Source organism: Panicum virgatum, chromosome 6N (genome assembly GCF_016808335.1).
Source record: "Panicum virgatum strain AP13 chromosome 6N, P.virgatum_v5, whole genome shotgun sequence".
NCBI lineage: Eukaryota > Viridiplantae > Streptophyta > Magnoliopsida > Poales > Poaceae > Panicum > Panicum virgatum.
This window is the reverse complement of record NC_053150.1, coordinates 25,585,526-25,601,308: the sequence shown is the minus strand read 5'-3', so window position 1 is coordinate 25,601,308 and position 15,783 is coordinate 25,585,526. Positions and strand designations below refer to the sequence as shown.

The 15,783-nt window shown below is 44.7% G+C and overlaps 1 protein-coding gene across 7 annotated transcripts; it reads left to right on the top strand.

Moving 5' to 3' along the window:
* The first annotated feature begins 3,473 nt into the window (after positions 1-3,473).
* On the top strand, positions 3,474-11,245 carry LOC120677256 (pentatricopeptide repeat-containing protein At4g19440, chloroplastic-like). Of its 7 annotated transcripts, none has more exons than XM_039958406.1 (9): positions 3,474-6,183; positions 6,507-6,675; positions 7,211-7,447; positions 7,561-7,752; positions 8,819-8,933; positions 9,819-10,038; positions 10,175-10,230; positions 10,314-10,751; positions 10,966-11,245. In XM_039958406.1, exon 1 carries the CDS (start codon positions 3,503-3,505, stop codon positions 5,909-5,911), a length of 2,409 nt encoding a protein of 802 aa, XP_039814340.1. In that variant the 5' UTR covers positions 3,474-3,502; the 3' UTR covers positions 5,912-6,183; positions 6,507-6,675; positions 7,211-7,447; positions 7,561-7,752; positions 8,819-8,933; positions 9,819-10,038; positions 10,175-10,230; positions 10,314-10,751; positions 10,966-11,245. The 7 variants fall into 7 exon arrangements, with proteins under 7 accessions (XP_039814340.1, XP_039814337.1, XP_039814335.1 ...); XM_039958403.1 differs by having other exon boundaries at positions 7,561-7,939; XM_039958401.1 differs by having other exon boundaries at positions 7,561-8,151.
* The last annotated feature ends 4,538 nt before the right edge of the window (positions 11,246-15,783 follow it).

The following is a 15,783-nucleotide window of genomic DNA, read 5'->3' as shown; positions in this document are numbered from 1 at the left end:
GACAGTATCCCTCCCCCTGTCCACGACGCAGAGATGCAGAAGCCGGCCCGGGATGAGGGGCCGGCAGAGAAGGCTCCTACTGTCTAGAAGTTCCTAGCTATTAAGCCGAGGAGGGGCCAGGCGGGGTCCTCGGCGCGAGCCGGAGCTCGGCTGGAGGAGGAGCAGGCGGGAGATGATACCTCCTGGGGTCACCTTGTCGCTGCCGCCCAGCTGACCCATGATTGGGTTGGGGTGAGTTCCGCTACCTGTCCCTTAAGTCCTACTCGATTTCCTTGCGTTTTCTTTAGCAATCCATGCTGTTTGTAGGCGCTGATGGAGATGGCCCTGCAGGAGGCCGATGAGATGGCCGGGGGTGCTGGCTCGGCTGCCCGGGTGGCGGAGCTTGAAGCCTAGGTGGTCGAGCTGCAGGAGCAAGTCCGCGGGCTCGAGGCCAGGCGGGTGGAGGCCAAGCAGGCCTTGCGCCATAAGAAGTGCGGTAAGTAGTCGTCTCTAATGCCTGCCGAGTCCTTTTGGGTTGTGGTTTCTGACTTGTTGTGTTGTAGAGTTGGAGGCCTACACCAAGGCCAACGAGGAGCTGCACAAGCTCCGGGAGGCGGCGGAGGAACGGGATGGTGTCATGGAGGACAAGCTCCGCCTCGAGCGCCAGACCCGGCAAGGTATGGTTCGAGAACAATTTATGCGTTGTTTTGGTTGGAGCCCTGGGTTTATGAAGTCAGGTGCTTTGTTGCAGATGTGGAGGGTCGGCTGACCAAGACTCGGGCGACGCTGGATCGCCTCAACGGCCAGCTGGATGCCTACTTGTGACCTTTGAGCCAAAGGGCGTGGCCGCGGCGGAGGGGATGTCGGTGAGGCTGGAGGCATCGCGGGGCCGGATGGAAAGCTTCGTCAAGAGGGTGGCCGGGGATGCCGTGCAGTATAACATGGGGCTGGTGAAGTCACACTTCTCGGAGGTGGACTTGGATCTGGTGGGCTACGACATCCCGCTCGACTGCTTTGGCGAGGATTGGGAGGCAACCGCTCCAGCGTCCAGGGCATCGCTGAGCGCATCGTGGCCGACTTAGATCTATAGGTCATTACCCCCTTTAGCTGCAAGAAACAATGTTGTCAGTGTGGACGATTATGAACAATATCTTATCTTTGTAAATAAGTTTTATTTTTATCATTGTGATTTTATGCTTTGTTGAAAAAGCTCTCGTTCTGAGTAGTTTATGAATTGGCCGAGTAGTTAGGAAGTTGACTCTGAGCCCTTTCTTGCGGCGTTTGAGAGCTGATCATCAGTTGCACGGTGAGTCAGGGTGACACAGAGTAGTTCCAGGATGTACTTGGTTGTGTTCACCAACATTTTATCCGATCGAGTTGTTCTTATCCGACAGGTCGAAGTCCTTGTGGGGGCTGGCTGGGTGGCCGAGTCGCAGCCCCCGAGCATGTTGGAAACGACTCGGTGATGAACGATGAGACTTAAATTTGAGAAACAATATGAAACACAAATTTATTGATGAATGAGTAGGTACATAGCTTTGCATTTCCTATGCTTCTACGGGTAGAACCAATGTAGGTGTTCGATATTCCATGGGTTGCCTACATTGGTGCCATCTTCTCGTTATAAGCGGTAGGTTCCGGGGACCACGATGCTGCTAACGACGTAGGGTCCTTCCCAGGGGGAGGACAACTTGTGGGCACCGGTAGTTGACTGGATTCGTCATAGAACCAAGTTGCAGATGTTGAAATCGCGTTCTCGTATGTTGCGATCATGATAGCGCCGGAGCTGCTGCTCATATCTCGCATGCTGGAGGGAGGCCATCAAGCGGTGCTCCTCGACCGAGTCGATGTCGGTTCGCCGAGTAGTTTTGGCTTCATCCTCATCATAGTTCTGGATGCGCGGAGCACCAAAAGCGATATCCAATGGCAGGATTGCTTTAGAACCGTATACCATGAAGAATGGCGAGTAGCCGGTAGCCCGACTTTTCTGGGTACGGAGTCTTCAAACTACCCTGGGTAGTTTTTGTAGCCGTATTTTTCGATCGAGTCGAATATTCTGGCCTTGAGCCCCTGGAGGATCAAGCCGTTGGCTCTCTCAACCTGGCCATTACACCTTGGGTGTGCCACGGAGGCATAGTACACATCGCTGCAGCTTTTCTGGCAGTAGTCCCAGAACTTGGAGCCCGAGAAGGAAGTGCCCAGATCGGTTGTGATCCTATTGGGTACCCCAAATCGGTGGGATATCTCCTCGATGAATTCGACTGCCTTGTCTGCATGGTGGCTATTGGCTTGACCTCGATCCACTTGGTGAACTTGTCGATCGCCACGAAGATATGGTTGTAGCTGCCAATAGCTGTCTTGAGGGGTCCCACGGAGTCGAGCCCCCAACAAGCGAATGACCAGGAGGGTGGAATTGTCCATAGGGCCTGAGCCAGGACGTGTTGCTGTTTGGAGAAGAACTGACACCCATATGATAGTCCAAAATACCTACAATATAGCGCGACAAGCTAGCAAGTAATTTAAGTCAACTCAAACCTAAATAGCAATTATCACTAGTAGTATACAAAAATGGGACCCAATAAATTTAATTAACTATTACTCGAATGGACCTAACCTATTAAAACAACCCAACATATACATATATATCCTACAATTTGAACATGAAGTCCTCCATCAGAAACGTCATCATGATAATCGAATAATCCACTCACACAAGGCTCCATATTACATAAGGCACAACCATGGCATTACTACCTAGAAAATAATTACAAAATATCAAATTATATACATACAATTAATTCTACACGTCAAATCCGCGGGTAGTACAAATACTATGTCTAGACCACATCTCATACAAACAACACACCTTCTACTTCAACTTTTTTTCAAAATTTCAAACCTAACCCTAACTTACACATCCTCAAATCAAGCAAATGAAGCGTAAAGGGAGAATTTTCTGAGGGGAATACCTTCGTATGAGGGAGGAGATTGACTCTCACTACTTTACCCACCCCAAATCAGCCGATTTGGGGTGGATTTGGGAGCGGCGGTGAGGGGACGGCGAGCTCTGGCACGAGCTGGAGGAGGAGTAGTGACGGAGGGGCGGGGGAGGGGAGGAGGCTAGGCGCCGAATCACAACATGCTTGCCGCGCCATCCTGCCTGGCGCGACGCACTTATCGTGTCGCGCCACATGCGGTGGTGCGGCAGAGCCAGACCCAGCGGAGCCACGCTGGCAGCCACGTGACGGAGCGGCCAGCGTGGCAGCTCTATCGTGCCACGTTGTTATCCTGCCGTGCCAAATAGACTGACGTAATCTTTTGGTCACGCCGTCCAAATAAAAGTTGCTACATATTATTTTTTAAAATAATATTTAAAAAAATAAAAAAATTCCTTTCCAGCCTACCACTCGTCCGCTCCCCCATCCAATCTGCTCCGTCCGTCTTCCTGTGCGCGCAATCATCACCCTGCATTGGATCTCCCTTAATTTCGCAAGGCCGTCGCCCCCACCGTCCACATCACACCATGAAACCACCCTCGCGCCTTCCCCCCCAACTCCGCCGCCGCCACCTCTCATCCGACGGAGACGCCGCCGCAGATGCTGCCGAGCTCGCCGGAGCGCTCGCTGCGGCGCCCTCGCCCGATGCAAAGCAAGAGATCGCCGCTATGCTCCGCCGCCTCGGCAGCCGCGGCCTCGCCTCCGCCCTATCGTCCCTCCCGGCGCCGCTCCCCGGCGCCTTCGCCCTGCGCCTCGTCCAACATGTCCTCTCCGACTCCACTGCATGTGGCTCTCGTACAGGCGAGGGCCTACTCACCCCTTGCGTCTCGGCGCTCCTCCTTCCCTCGCTCGTCGCCGATCGCGCCGCACTCCCCTCCGCGCGCCGCCTCCTGTCGCGCCTCATCCGCTTCCACCCTCTCCCCTTGGCCGCGGCGGCTGTGGCCGACGTCACCTGCACTGCCACCTCGGACCTCCTCGTCCACGCCTGCCTCAATTCGCCCGCCCCCGGATCCCTGTCACGTGCCACCGACGCCTTCCGCGTGCTCTCCACGCGTGGAGCCTCGCCTTCCATCAAGACCTGCAATATCCTTGTTGAAGCCTTGGGCCGTGCTGGTCAACTTGACGCTGCCAGCAAGGTGTTCGACGAAATGCGGGATGGCAAGACTGTCGCACCTGATGAGTGCACGTACACGGCGATGATAAAGGCACTCTGCAGGGCTGGAGAGGTTGATGCTGCTTTTGTGATGCTTGCGGAGTTGCGGCGAGCTGGGCTGCAGCCAACTGTGGTGACTTACAATGTGCTAATGGATGCACTGTGCAAGAGCGGGAGGGTGGAGGAGGCCTTTCAGTTGAAGGGGAGGATGGTCGAAGGTAGGGTGAGGCCAAGCGTGGTCACGTTTGGCATCCTGATCAATGGTCTTGCAAGGGGTGAGCGGTTTGGGGAGGTTGGAGCAGTGTTACAGGAGATGGAAGGTTTTGGGATCACCCCCAATGAGGTTATTTACAATGAGCTAATTGGTTGGCATTGTAGGAAAGGGCATTGCTCAGAGGCGCTTAGGCTGTTTGATGAAATGGTCTCAAAGGGAATGAAGCCTACAGTGGTGACTTTCAACTTGATTGCGAAAGCTCTATGCAAGGAAGGGGAGATGGAGCGTGCTGAGCAGATATTGGACGAGATGTTGTTGTCTGGGATGACAGTTCATTGTGGCTTGTTTAATACTGTGGTCGCGTGGCTTCTACGAAGAACTGGAAGATTGGACTCGGTACTAAGGCTTATAAGAGAAATGGTTGCCAGATTTATGAAACCAAATGATGCTTTGATGACAGCTTGTACCCAGGAGCTTTGCAAGAGAGGGAAACACTTGGAAGCAGCTAAAATTTGGTTCAAAATGCTGGAAAAAGGTTTAGGTGTCAATATTGCAACATCCAATGCGTTGATTCATGGGCTTTGTGAAGGAAATAACATGAAAGAAGCCACTAAGGTTCTAAGGGCCATGGTGGAAAACGGGGTTGAATTGGATTGCATCACATATAACATAATGATTCAAGGTTGCTGCAAAGATAGTAAAATGGAGGAAGCGATACAACTTCGTGATGACATGATTAAAAGAGGCTTTAAGCCTGATCTTTTCACGTTTAATACTTTCCTATGCGCTTATTGCAATTCGGGTAAAATGGAAGAGGCCCTTCACATGTTGGATCAAATGAAAAGTGAGGGCCTTAATCCAGATATTGTGACATATGGCACCATAATAGATGGTTATTGTAAAGCAAAAGAGATTCAGAAGGCAAAGGAATATTTGAATGAATTGGTAAAAGTTGGGTTAAAACCAAATGTAGTAATATATAATTCTCTTATTGGTGGTTACTGTAGGATTGGTAATATTTCTGATGCAATTGGTGTTCTTGGCACTATGAAGTCTAATTGCATACAACCAACTGCTGTAACATATGGCAGTCTTATGCATTGGATGTGTCATTTTAGTCTTGTTGAAAATGCTAAGGCCATTTTTGCACAATGTATTGTAAAGAACATTGAGCTTGGAGTAATTGGATATACAATTATGATTCAAGGTTTATGCAAAATAGGAAAAATTGATGAAGCTCTTATCTACTTTAAGGAGATGCGTTCAAGGGATATACCACCAAATAAGTTGACTTATACCACTTTGATGTTTGCTTATTGCAAATCTGGAAACAGTGAAGAAGCGTCCAAGCTTTTTGATGAGATGGTGAGCTCCGGCATTGTTCCTGATAGTGTTTCCTACAATACAATAATTTCAGGGTGTTGTAAGGCGGATTCATTGGATAAGGCAATAGAAATGTCTGCTGAACTGCCCTCAAGAGTTTTGAAACAGGATAGTTCATACAATCCATTGGTTAACGGAAGAACTACACCCTGGTGCCAAAAAGAAGCCGCTTCCAGTGCTGACTGATGTGTAACCAAGGTTCCATTGGGCATGGCTGATTTTTGAGAAAGGTGTAGGAGGAATTTGGGAGAATATGTGCACTACCACCTTGCCTTGGTTGTGTGGCTTGTGCATGTATCAAACATGGTACTACTACTCATGGTTATCAACCTTTTCCTTCAAGGTCAGTCCAACAGAAGCAGAGGGTTGTATAGGTTTAAAATGGTAGTATGCATCACCAACGACCATACTGGAGAGCCATCCAAGGGCAGCCACAGAATGCACTTTAGGTTTATTTGGTATGTACACTCTTATCTTTTAATTAGTTATTTGTTTATATATTTCTTGTCTAGATCAACCCTGAATTAATAAATTTTGGTTTTATGAAAGACAAACCATCTTTTTGCTGAATAATCATATCATGTTTGTTGTTCATGCTAGTGAGTAACTTAAACAGGCTAAATCTCGGTAAGTAATTGCTTTATTGGTGTAGCTTGAGAAAATATTGAAATAATTTATTGTCGGGGGGGAATCCTTTTGTGCCTTACAAGTTAGAAGTAAAATAAGCATTCAGTCTTAACAGTATTTTATCTAGTTTGCTAATTGGGGCCCATTTATACAGGACAACATTGTTAGATCAAAAAACAACAAGCGAGGCTAGTTTGCTTATTGGGACCCATTTATACAGGACAACATTGTTGGATTAAAACAACAAGAGATGCCAGTGCACAGTTGATCTATGAAAGGATGACAATTCAATAAAAAATTTAGGTGCAGGTGATCAAAAAAACGTAAGGGAGTTGTTTCGTAGCTGTATTCCATTTTCATAGCTCTGCACTACATTGGTAGTCTGTAGTCTCATCTGTATAAACAGCCAACACGATTCTTATTAGCTATTCAACTTGTATTAATTAAAGTAACAGCATTTATAGGACTGTTGCACTTGTTTGCGATACTTGCATGAAAACTCCTTTCACTTGACAGGTACAAACTTGTTCTGCTATTTTCCTATTTTGCATCCATTCTCATTTTCAAACTTTGCATAGCATATTGGGTTTACCACCTGTTCATGTGCATCGTCTTGTTACCAGCAACTTGATATGCCTTTGGAGAACAATTGAACTTGCTGTTCCCTCATTAGCATGTATCTTTTGGTTAATCCATTGTTTGAGGAAAATTTATGATACTTAATTTCATAATAGCACAGTGATGAGAAGTAAAAACAAAGCTAATATATACTTTTTTTTTTCTCGAACACGCAGGAGAGCTGCGTATCTTTGTATTATGAAGAAGAAGCTAATATATACTTATTGTTCACATTATCAGGTTTTGAGATTGGTCGATATATTGGTCAATCTGTAATATATTTAATTCATGAACTTGGAGTACAGCATGGGCCACTTATGGTAGCATTAAAGAGGCCGACTCTTAGCTGAGCTGCAGAAACATCAGTTTATGTTTGCTACTGAAACCAAGCATCCGATTCTGGTATTTGCTTCTGTTGATATTTGGGAGCATCTTAGTTCTGGTGGAGTGCAAATCTTCTTAAAGATTTCTGTAACTGTAAGTTTTGATAGGACATCAACATATTTTAATTGTTCCATCATGGAGTAACTATGTTCGAATTGGTTACTATAGGTAATTAAGTAACACCAATCTTATTCAAATACATGCAGGAAATACCTTCAGATTACTAAAGATTGACTGTGAAGAAGCCATAGCAAAGAGATAGTTCAGGTGGCATAAAGCCATTACAATTATTGTGATGTTAACTTTCACTGCAGGGACCAGGCTTAAGTAGCAACAGCTCCTGTCTACATCTAATTCTCCAACCTCAACCAATCTGAGGCTTGGTGTGGGCAGCACTGGTTGGCACTATATTGCGATGTGACTATTCACGTGCTACTGTAGCAACCGATATTTCCCCCCATGTTGTCCTGCCAAAGTATTTTTAGTTGACAGCTAGTGATAATGATAGTTTCATTGTTTGTTGAGTTTACTTCTTTATGGAGATTCGATATGAAGATACATAGAGATAGAATGTGTTTCTTAGAGGTAAACTTAAGCAATCCCTATAAAAGGTACAAGATTTATCCAGTTATTCATTCATTATGCATCAAGAAGAAATAATTAAATCTCTCCAGAACCAGAATTCTTTCTACCTTCTATACTCTTATATTGACCATCCAAATATCCAATGTCGTAATTCTTGTAGGCCATGTTGTCTGACTCTGACCATCTTCAGCATCCTAGCATCACAACTTATAGTTAAGTCTTTCTGGTCGGTAATTTGTAGAGTTGCATATCAGTACAATGTTGTAGTAAGAACATAAAATGTTGAGAATTGGGGTTAGTGTGTGGCACTTCGGTGTTGAAGAGATTTATTTGGTTCTGGCTTGTGCAGTGCTGATTGCAGCATTTTTGTGTTTCTATTTTTTATCCAAGATGGTTAACCAACAATATGTCTATGTCCGGCTTAATATGTCACACGGAAATGTTGTGAAATAGTTGATGATAATCAAAAGAAAAGGTTGGAACTGGAATATATACCACACTTAAAGGTTGGAACTGGAATATATACCACACTTGCAAACTGAAAGTTAGTTGTGACAAAATCGGGAACTGGGTGTATGTAATACCCTTAGCAAACGTGATGCATTTTTCCCTCTTAACATTATGTTCTTAACCAGAAACTTTGCTTTTTTTTATATGCTCTGTAGTCACGGAAGAGTGTCATTAATAGTCACTGATATGTCAATTTGACCACTAATTCTAGTGCATAAATATTTGCTATGTATGACAAAGTTGTAATATAATTAAACCACTTTTCAAGACAAATATAGCTATATAAGTTTCAAATGTTTTATTGGATCGATGATCAAAGTTTAAACATAGTGACTGCATGTGACCCAGAACTTTACTTTGTGACTGTAGGGAATATACTCTTTGTGCATTTGTTTGGAAAAAATGGTGTGCATTTGTACAGGCCATCAACTAGACCAAAGTGTCAGCTCAGATTAAGATGAGGAGCAGAGATTCCTTCCTTAAGGTAATTCATTTTTGTGGTTGTAAAGTTTCTAACATCTTGTATATAGTATAAGAATTATTAAGAATTTTTCTCCAATGATTTACTGTCCATATAGCCTTGGGATCATGGGTTGAGGCGATTGGAGACTTCTCTAAAAATGGGTGTATGAAGTAATGCAAAGTTTACTATCGCAAAAATTGATGTTAACCTAGCAATAGACTTAAAGCATGGAATCTTCAATTCTTTTATATGGTCCCACTCATCAGAATTCATGCAAGCTTATTTTATCTTGAAATTAATGACCTTTTGAAAGAAAGGGGTGCTGTTTGCAAGTCTATATTTTGTATTTAGCTAAATCTGGTTCTAATATCTGGTAGTGCCCTAAGTGCGGGAAGTCTACAGCACTGGATACGCCCATTGGGTACGCCCGACCAATAATATCTCTAAAAATAATTATTTGAAATAGCAAAAATTACATATTATGATAGTTGGTTTCACGATGAATGTGTTAATATTATTTTTATGTTGTCAATCTTTATGATTTTTTTACTATTTATAGTCAAAGTTAAAAATATTTGACTCAAGCTAAACCTAAACGTAGCTATATTTTAGGACAAAGCAAGTATTTTGTTTTTTTCTTTGTGCAATTCGTGTTCACAGATTGGTTGGGCAACCTGATAAAAGTACATGCATGCTATGAAGTTTCACAATACTTATTTTTAGGGTTAATTGGATACGTGCTATTGTAATTGCCTCATTTCCAACATACAGTCATACACCATTACTATTTGTGATATTAGAAGCATGCCATTACAATTTACAGTTGTTCGAGATATGCCATCACGTACCCCTTCAACATATTTATAAAATTTTCATGACCAAATTACCCATGTCTTCTTCCTCGAGGTGCAAAGCATTGGACGCAGCCATGGCCTTCGGCCACTGCCTCATCCCGGTGCCGGACGCGAGCAAGGTCAAGCCGATACACAGCGGCTGCATACGTGCGTGAGTGCAGTGGCGACGGACAAGCGGGGCTGGGGCGGAACGCGGCCTTGCTGTCGCGGCGGCGCCAACTAAAGAAGCACTCTCGCCCAAGCTAGAGTGGAAGGCCTGCGACTACGAGCAGGTACGGTGCCTTCATCACTTGCAAGGCCCTGGATGATACTGCCGCTGCTACTTTCTCCTTGCCTCTTGTTGGCTGCCGCCTTCTCTTTGATGTGCTTATTGTTTGATCCCCTTTTGTTGCTGAATTGGTTCATTAGTTGCTTGTTAGCTTCTGTCAATCCGTGAGAAGCGAGGAGCAATAAAATCAAGCCGAGTAAGAGCCTCCATTTGCGTCGCAAATTTGGAATCACTGCACCACAATTTAATTCGATTTGATCAATCCCCACTGTTTGCCAGGAAGTGGAAGTTCAGTATGCAGCCGTTGCTGTGTCCAGCTCGCCCTGTTCAGCAGTTTGACGAAACCGGCTGCTGGACCATACCCAACCTGAGTGAGACCTTCGTCGTGGGTCGTCGCATGGGTTGGTCCCAAACCGCTCTAAAACCAGGCACAACAGGGAGACATTGCAGTTGTGCGGGTTGAACCCGGTATACCAGCCGAAAGTCAATCTAATCAGAAAAAGGACGAGGACTGGAGGAGGAGGCGACGACAAGGGATGCCACGCGACGGCATTGCTCAAGGCCTCGTGGTGCAGGCCGTGCTGGCGGCCGAGGCAGCGTGGGTGCAGTGGGAGGCTGCTGCCTCGTTGTCTGGGTCCCTCCACATGAACCTGGAGTGGCTGCAATCTCTTGCAGAGCTACGCGGCGATGGGTCCTGATCTGTCCGCACTGAACAAGGTTGCTTTCTATTCCTTCTTTTGTCGTCTGTTTCCATTCCATCTTTCAATGTCTGCTCCTTTAGTTTTGTGGATTGTTCTAGCCTTGAAACCTAGCTTAATCCATATGAATATTTCGTTCTTGTGGATTAAGATTAGATTGCCAAGGACAGTTCCAGGGTACAATCAATATTAATAATCTGTTCTTACACTTTGTGTGATTCAACTGTAAATAGGGATATTCTGCAGCGAGCCACCAGTGTTTGCACGGTTGTAGCCTGACATGGAGGAGAGGGATTGTTTTAAGCGATCCAAGGAAGATTGCATGGTTGTTTGAATACACAATACCGAATTTTGATACCTTCCCATTTATAGTTTTGTGGTGCCTTCCAAGGATTGTAAATACACTCATCATGAAAAGGATTACGCCAAACTAAACTTCAGTGTTCCTTGACCACTTCTGGTGCTTCCTCTGAGAATTCTGAATAAAGGTAAACAATTAAAATGATTCAGCAATGGCATTGGTTTGTGTTATTGTAAGATTGGGTATAATGCGTGGGATATATTGCTTGAGCCTCTTGGGCTGATTATATAGGGGTATATGGTTTGGAGGGCAAGTAGCCTCTCCTAGAGATAAGGAAGGTTATTTAAGGATTGCAATCAATTCTAAACTAACAATATCCGAAGTTGCCTATTATGCTCTAACATCCTCCCTCGGTCACAACGGTAGCGTGCAAACGACGAGACTGGAGAATAAGTTAAATAGATGATATCCCCCCGTAGTGGCAATCGATGATAAGCCGCAGATGTTGTGGCTGGAATGAGAGTCGAAGAGGCTTGTCAAGTAGATAATAGTCCCTTTGTGCCAAAGTAGTCGAGGAAGAGGCTTGTCAAGCAAATAATAGTCCCTTTGTGCCAAAGTAGTCGAGGTGGACGTGGTCGAAGCCTGTAGGAGGGCGCGGATCCGAAGCATCAACGAAGGTGCTCGAATACACAAAATCAGCAGCTTTTTGCCGACAACAGAAGCAGATGGTGATGCTAGACAAGGCAGCTGGAAAGCGCACGGGCGTCTTCCATCAGCAACATCGGCACCAGTGTCCGTGTGAAAACTGTCGTAGGCACAGACTTGGATCGAGAGCTAGTTTAACGAGGATCGGCAGCAGATGGCACAACCATCTGAAAAGGCGGCGACATCGACAATGATGGCTTGACCACGAGTGTCGACGCTGCAGCCTAGGAAGGCTCAGCAATAACCTCATCCTCGGGAGTGTCGACAATTCAGCGGCAATGAATGGCAGGGCAACGCAAACCGATCTCTGATTGGAAAAAAAAGAAAATAGCAGCAGCAAGGCGAACCTCCACGACGCCCAACGGTGATGTGTGCCCAACGAGGACGACGGGCGGCATCGCCATGGATTGGCCACGAGTAGAGGTATGTCCCTCCGTTGCTACGAGACCACGACGGCGCTGCAGAGGATTTGAATCTAGACTCTTGATACCATGTAAAGAGTGGGTATAATGCGTGGGATATATTTCTTGAGCCTCGTGGGCTGATTATATAGGAGTACATGGCTTGGAGGGCAAGTAGCCTCTCCTAGAGATAAGGAAGGTTATCCCAGGATTATGATCAATCCTAAACTAACCATATCCAGAGTTGCCTATTATACTCTAACAGTTATAATTAAAGATGTGATTGTACACATACCTTCGCTTCATCATTCTGATTTGCATTTTCATCCTTGCGCTTCGGCAAGAGGTTGAAGAAACAGATCATTCAAAACTCTTGCTGAAGTGAGTAGCACAGAAATAGGAGATCAATTTTTCCTTTTTTTTTCTTTGAATATGCAAGAGATCAGCATATAATTGTACTAATAAGAAGGAAAAGGCATAAATAGTTGTGCAACACACACCACTACCCACCAAGACACACACCACGACCCCAGCCACTGCGGAGTTACATGATTGCAAACGCGCCAAATTCCGGATCAACAAGGCTATGTAGCTATGGCCCGTCTTAAAAGATTAAGTGCTTCATTTCGCTTAAAACCGACATTCCCTTCGGGAGCACACTTTCTTAAACATTTGCTCAGTTGACTGAGTGCATTTATTGCTAGAATTTTCTTATCCTTTGAGGTAGGAATCCATCAATAATGAAGTTTTCACTTGGTTCATACTTTTGTTCTTTAGCCAGCATAGCAAGTTTGATTGGTTTCATCCCTATCTTGCCATTAATGCAAAAATTCGTGCCTTGAAGTCGTGTCAAAAATTTTCGCAATGAACGCATTCGGTCCATCTCGTTGGACCCTAAACTCATGTTTTGGTGCGTTTCGTAGTGTTTGGGTGCATTTGGAATCATTTCGTTACTGCACAAACTCGGTGCAAATCGGGCTGAACTGGTGCAATTTGTGCAAAAGTTCGTGCCACGAAGTCGTGTTGGAATTTTTTTTGCAACGAATGTATCCACCCCATTAGATCCTAAACTCATGTTTTTGTGCATTTCATAGTGTTTTGTGCATTTTGAATCATTTCATTACTACATGAAACTCGTGCAAATTGGGCTGAACTGGTGCAATTAATACAAAAGTTCGTGCCATGAAGTCGCATTGGAATTTTTCGCAACGAACACACCTGGTCCACCCCATTGGACCAAAAACTCGTGTTTTGGTGAGTTTCATAGTGTTTGGGTGCGTTTGGGATTGTTTCGTTACTTTACGAAACTCGGTGCAATTTGGATAAAACTGGTGCAACTAGTGAAAAAGTGTGTGCCACTATGTCGCGTAGGAATTTTTTTGCAACTAACGCACTTGGTCCATCCCATTGGACCCTAAACTCATGTTTTGGTGCTTATGTGGTATTTGGATGTATTTGGGATTGTTTCGCTACTGCACGAAACTTGGTGAAAACTGAGCTGAACTGGAGCAATTAGTTCAAAAGTTCGTGCCACGAAGTCACGTCAGAATTTTTCACAACGAACGCACCCGATCCACCCCATTGCACCCTAATATCATGTTTTTGTGCGTTTCATAGTGTTTGGGTGCATTTTGGTTCGTTTCATTACTACACAAAATACGGTGCAAATTGCGCTGAACTGGTGCAATTAATGCAAAAGTTCGTGCCGCGAAGTCGCGTCGGTTTTTTAAACGAGCGCACCCAGTCCACCCCATTGGACCCTAAACTCATGTTTTAGTGTGTTTCGTGGTGTTTGGGCGCATCTGAGATTGTTTCATTATTGCACAAAATGCGGTGCAAATTGGGCTAAACTGGAGCAATTAATACAAAAGTTCGTGCCATAAAGTCGTGTCGGAATTTTTCGCATCGAACGCAATCAGTACCTTAACTCATGTTTTGGTGGGTTTCATGGTATTTGGGTGCATTTGGGATCATTTCGTTACTACATGAAATTTGGTGCAAATTGGGTTGAACTAGTGCAATTAGAACAAAAGTTCGTGCCACGAAGTCGCGTTGGAATATTTTTGCAAAGATTATACCCTATTGGACCCTAAACTCGTGTTTTGGTGCATTTCGTAGTGTTTGTGTGCATTTGGATCATTTCATTACTACATGAAACTTAGTGCAAATTGGGCTGAACTGGTGAAATTAATGCAAAAGTTTGTGTCGACAAGTTGAGTTTGATTTTTTCGCAATGAATGCATCTAGTCCACCCCATTGGACTCTAAACTCATTTTTTGTGCATTTCCTAGTGCTCGGGTGTATTGGGATTATTTCATTACTGAACAAAACATGGTGCAATACAGGTTGAACTCGTGCAATTAATGCAAAAGTTCGTGCCACTAAGTCGCCTCCAAATTTTTTGAATCGAACTCACCCGGTCCACCCTATTGGACCCTAAACTCATGTTTGGTGTGTTTCATGGTATTTGGGTGCATTTGAAATTGTTTCGTTATTGCACAGAACTTGGTGCAAACATGGTTGTACTGGTGCAATTAGTGCAAAAGTTTGTGTCACGAAGTCGCATCGGAATTTTACACAACGAACGCACCCGGTCCATCCCATTGAACCCTAAACTCATGTTTTTGTGCGTTTCATAGTGTTTGGGTGCATTTGGGAAGGTTGAACTGGAGCAATTAATACAAAAGTTCGTGCCACAAATTCACGTCAGAATTTTTCGCAACGAATGCACTTGGTCCACCCATTGGTCCCTAAACTCATGTTTTGGTGCATTTTGTAGTGTTTGAGTGCATTTGGGATCGTTTCATTAATGCACAAAACTCGATGCAAAATGGGCTGAACTAGTGCAATTAATGCAAAACTTTGTGCCACGAAGTCGTCTCAGAATATTTTGAACCGAACGCACCCGGTCCATCCCATTGGACTCTAAACTCATGTTTTGGCGCGTTTCATGGTGTTTGGAAGCATTTGGAATTGTTTTGTTACTGCATGAAACTTTGTGCAAATTGGGCTGTACTGGTGCAATTAGTGCAAAAGTTCGTGGCATGAAGTTGGATCAGAATTTTTCCTAACGAACGCACCCGGTCAACACCATTGGAACCTAAACTCATGTTTTTGTGTGTTTCATAGCGTTTGGGTGCATTTGGGATTGCTTTATTACTGCACAAAACTCGATGCAAAACTGGTTGAACTAGTGCAATTAATGAAAAAGTTTGTGCCATGATGTCGCGTTGGAATTGTTCGCATCGAACAGACTCGGTCCACCCCATTGGACCATAAACTCATGTTTTGGTGCGTTTTGCAGTTTTTGGGTGCATTTGGGATCGTTTAATTACTACATAAAACTCGGTGCAAAACGGGCTGATCTGGTGCAATTAATGCAAAAGTTCGTGCCACGAAGTCGCCGCAGAATTTTTTGAACTGAACGCACCCGGTCCACCCCATTATACCCTAAACTCATGTTTTGGCGCATTTCATGGTGTTTGGGTGCATTTGGGATTGTTTTTTTGCTGCACAAAACTTGGTGCAAACTGGGCTGTAGTGGTGCAATTAGTGCAAAAGTTCGTGCCACGAAGTTGGATCAGAATTTTTCACAACGAACACACCCGGTCCACCCCATTGGACCCTAAACTCATGTTTTTGTG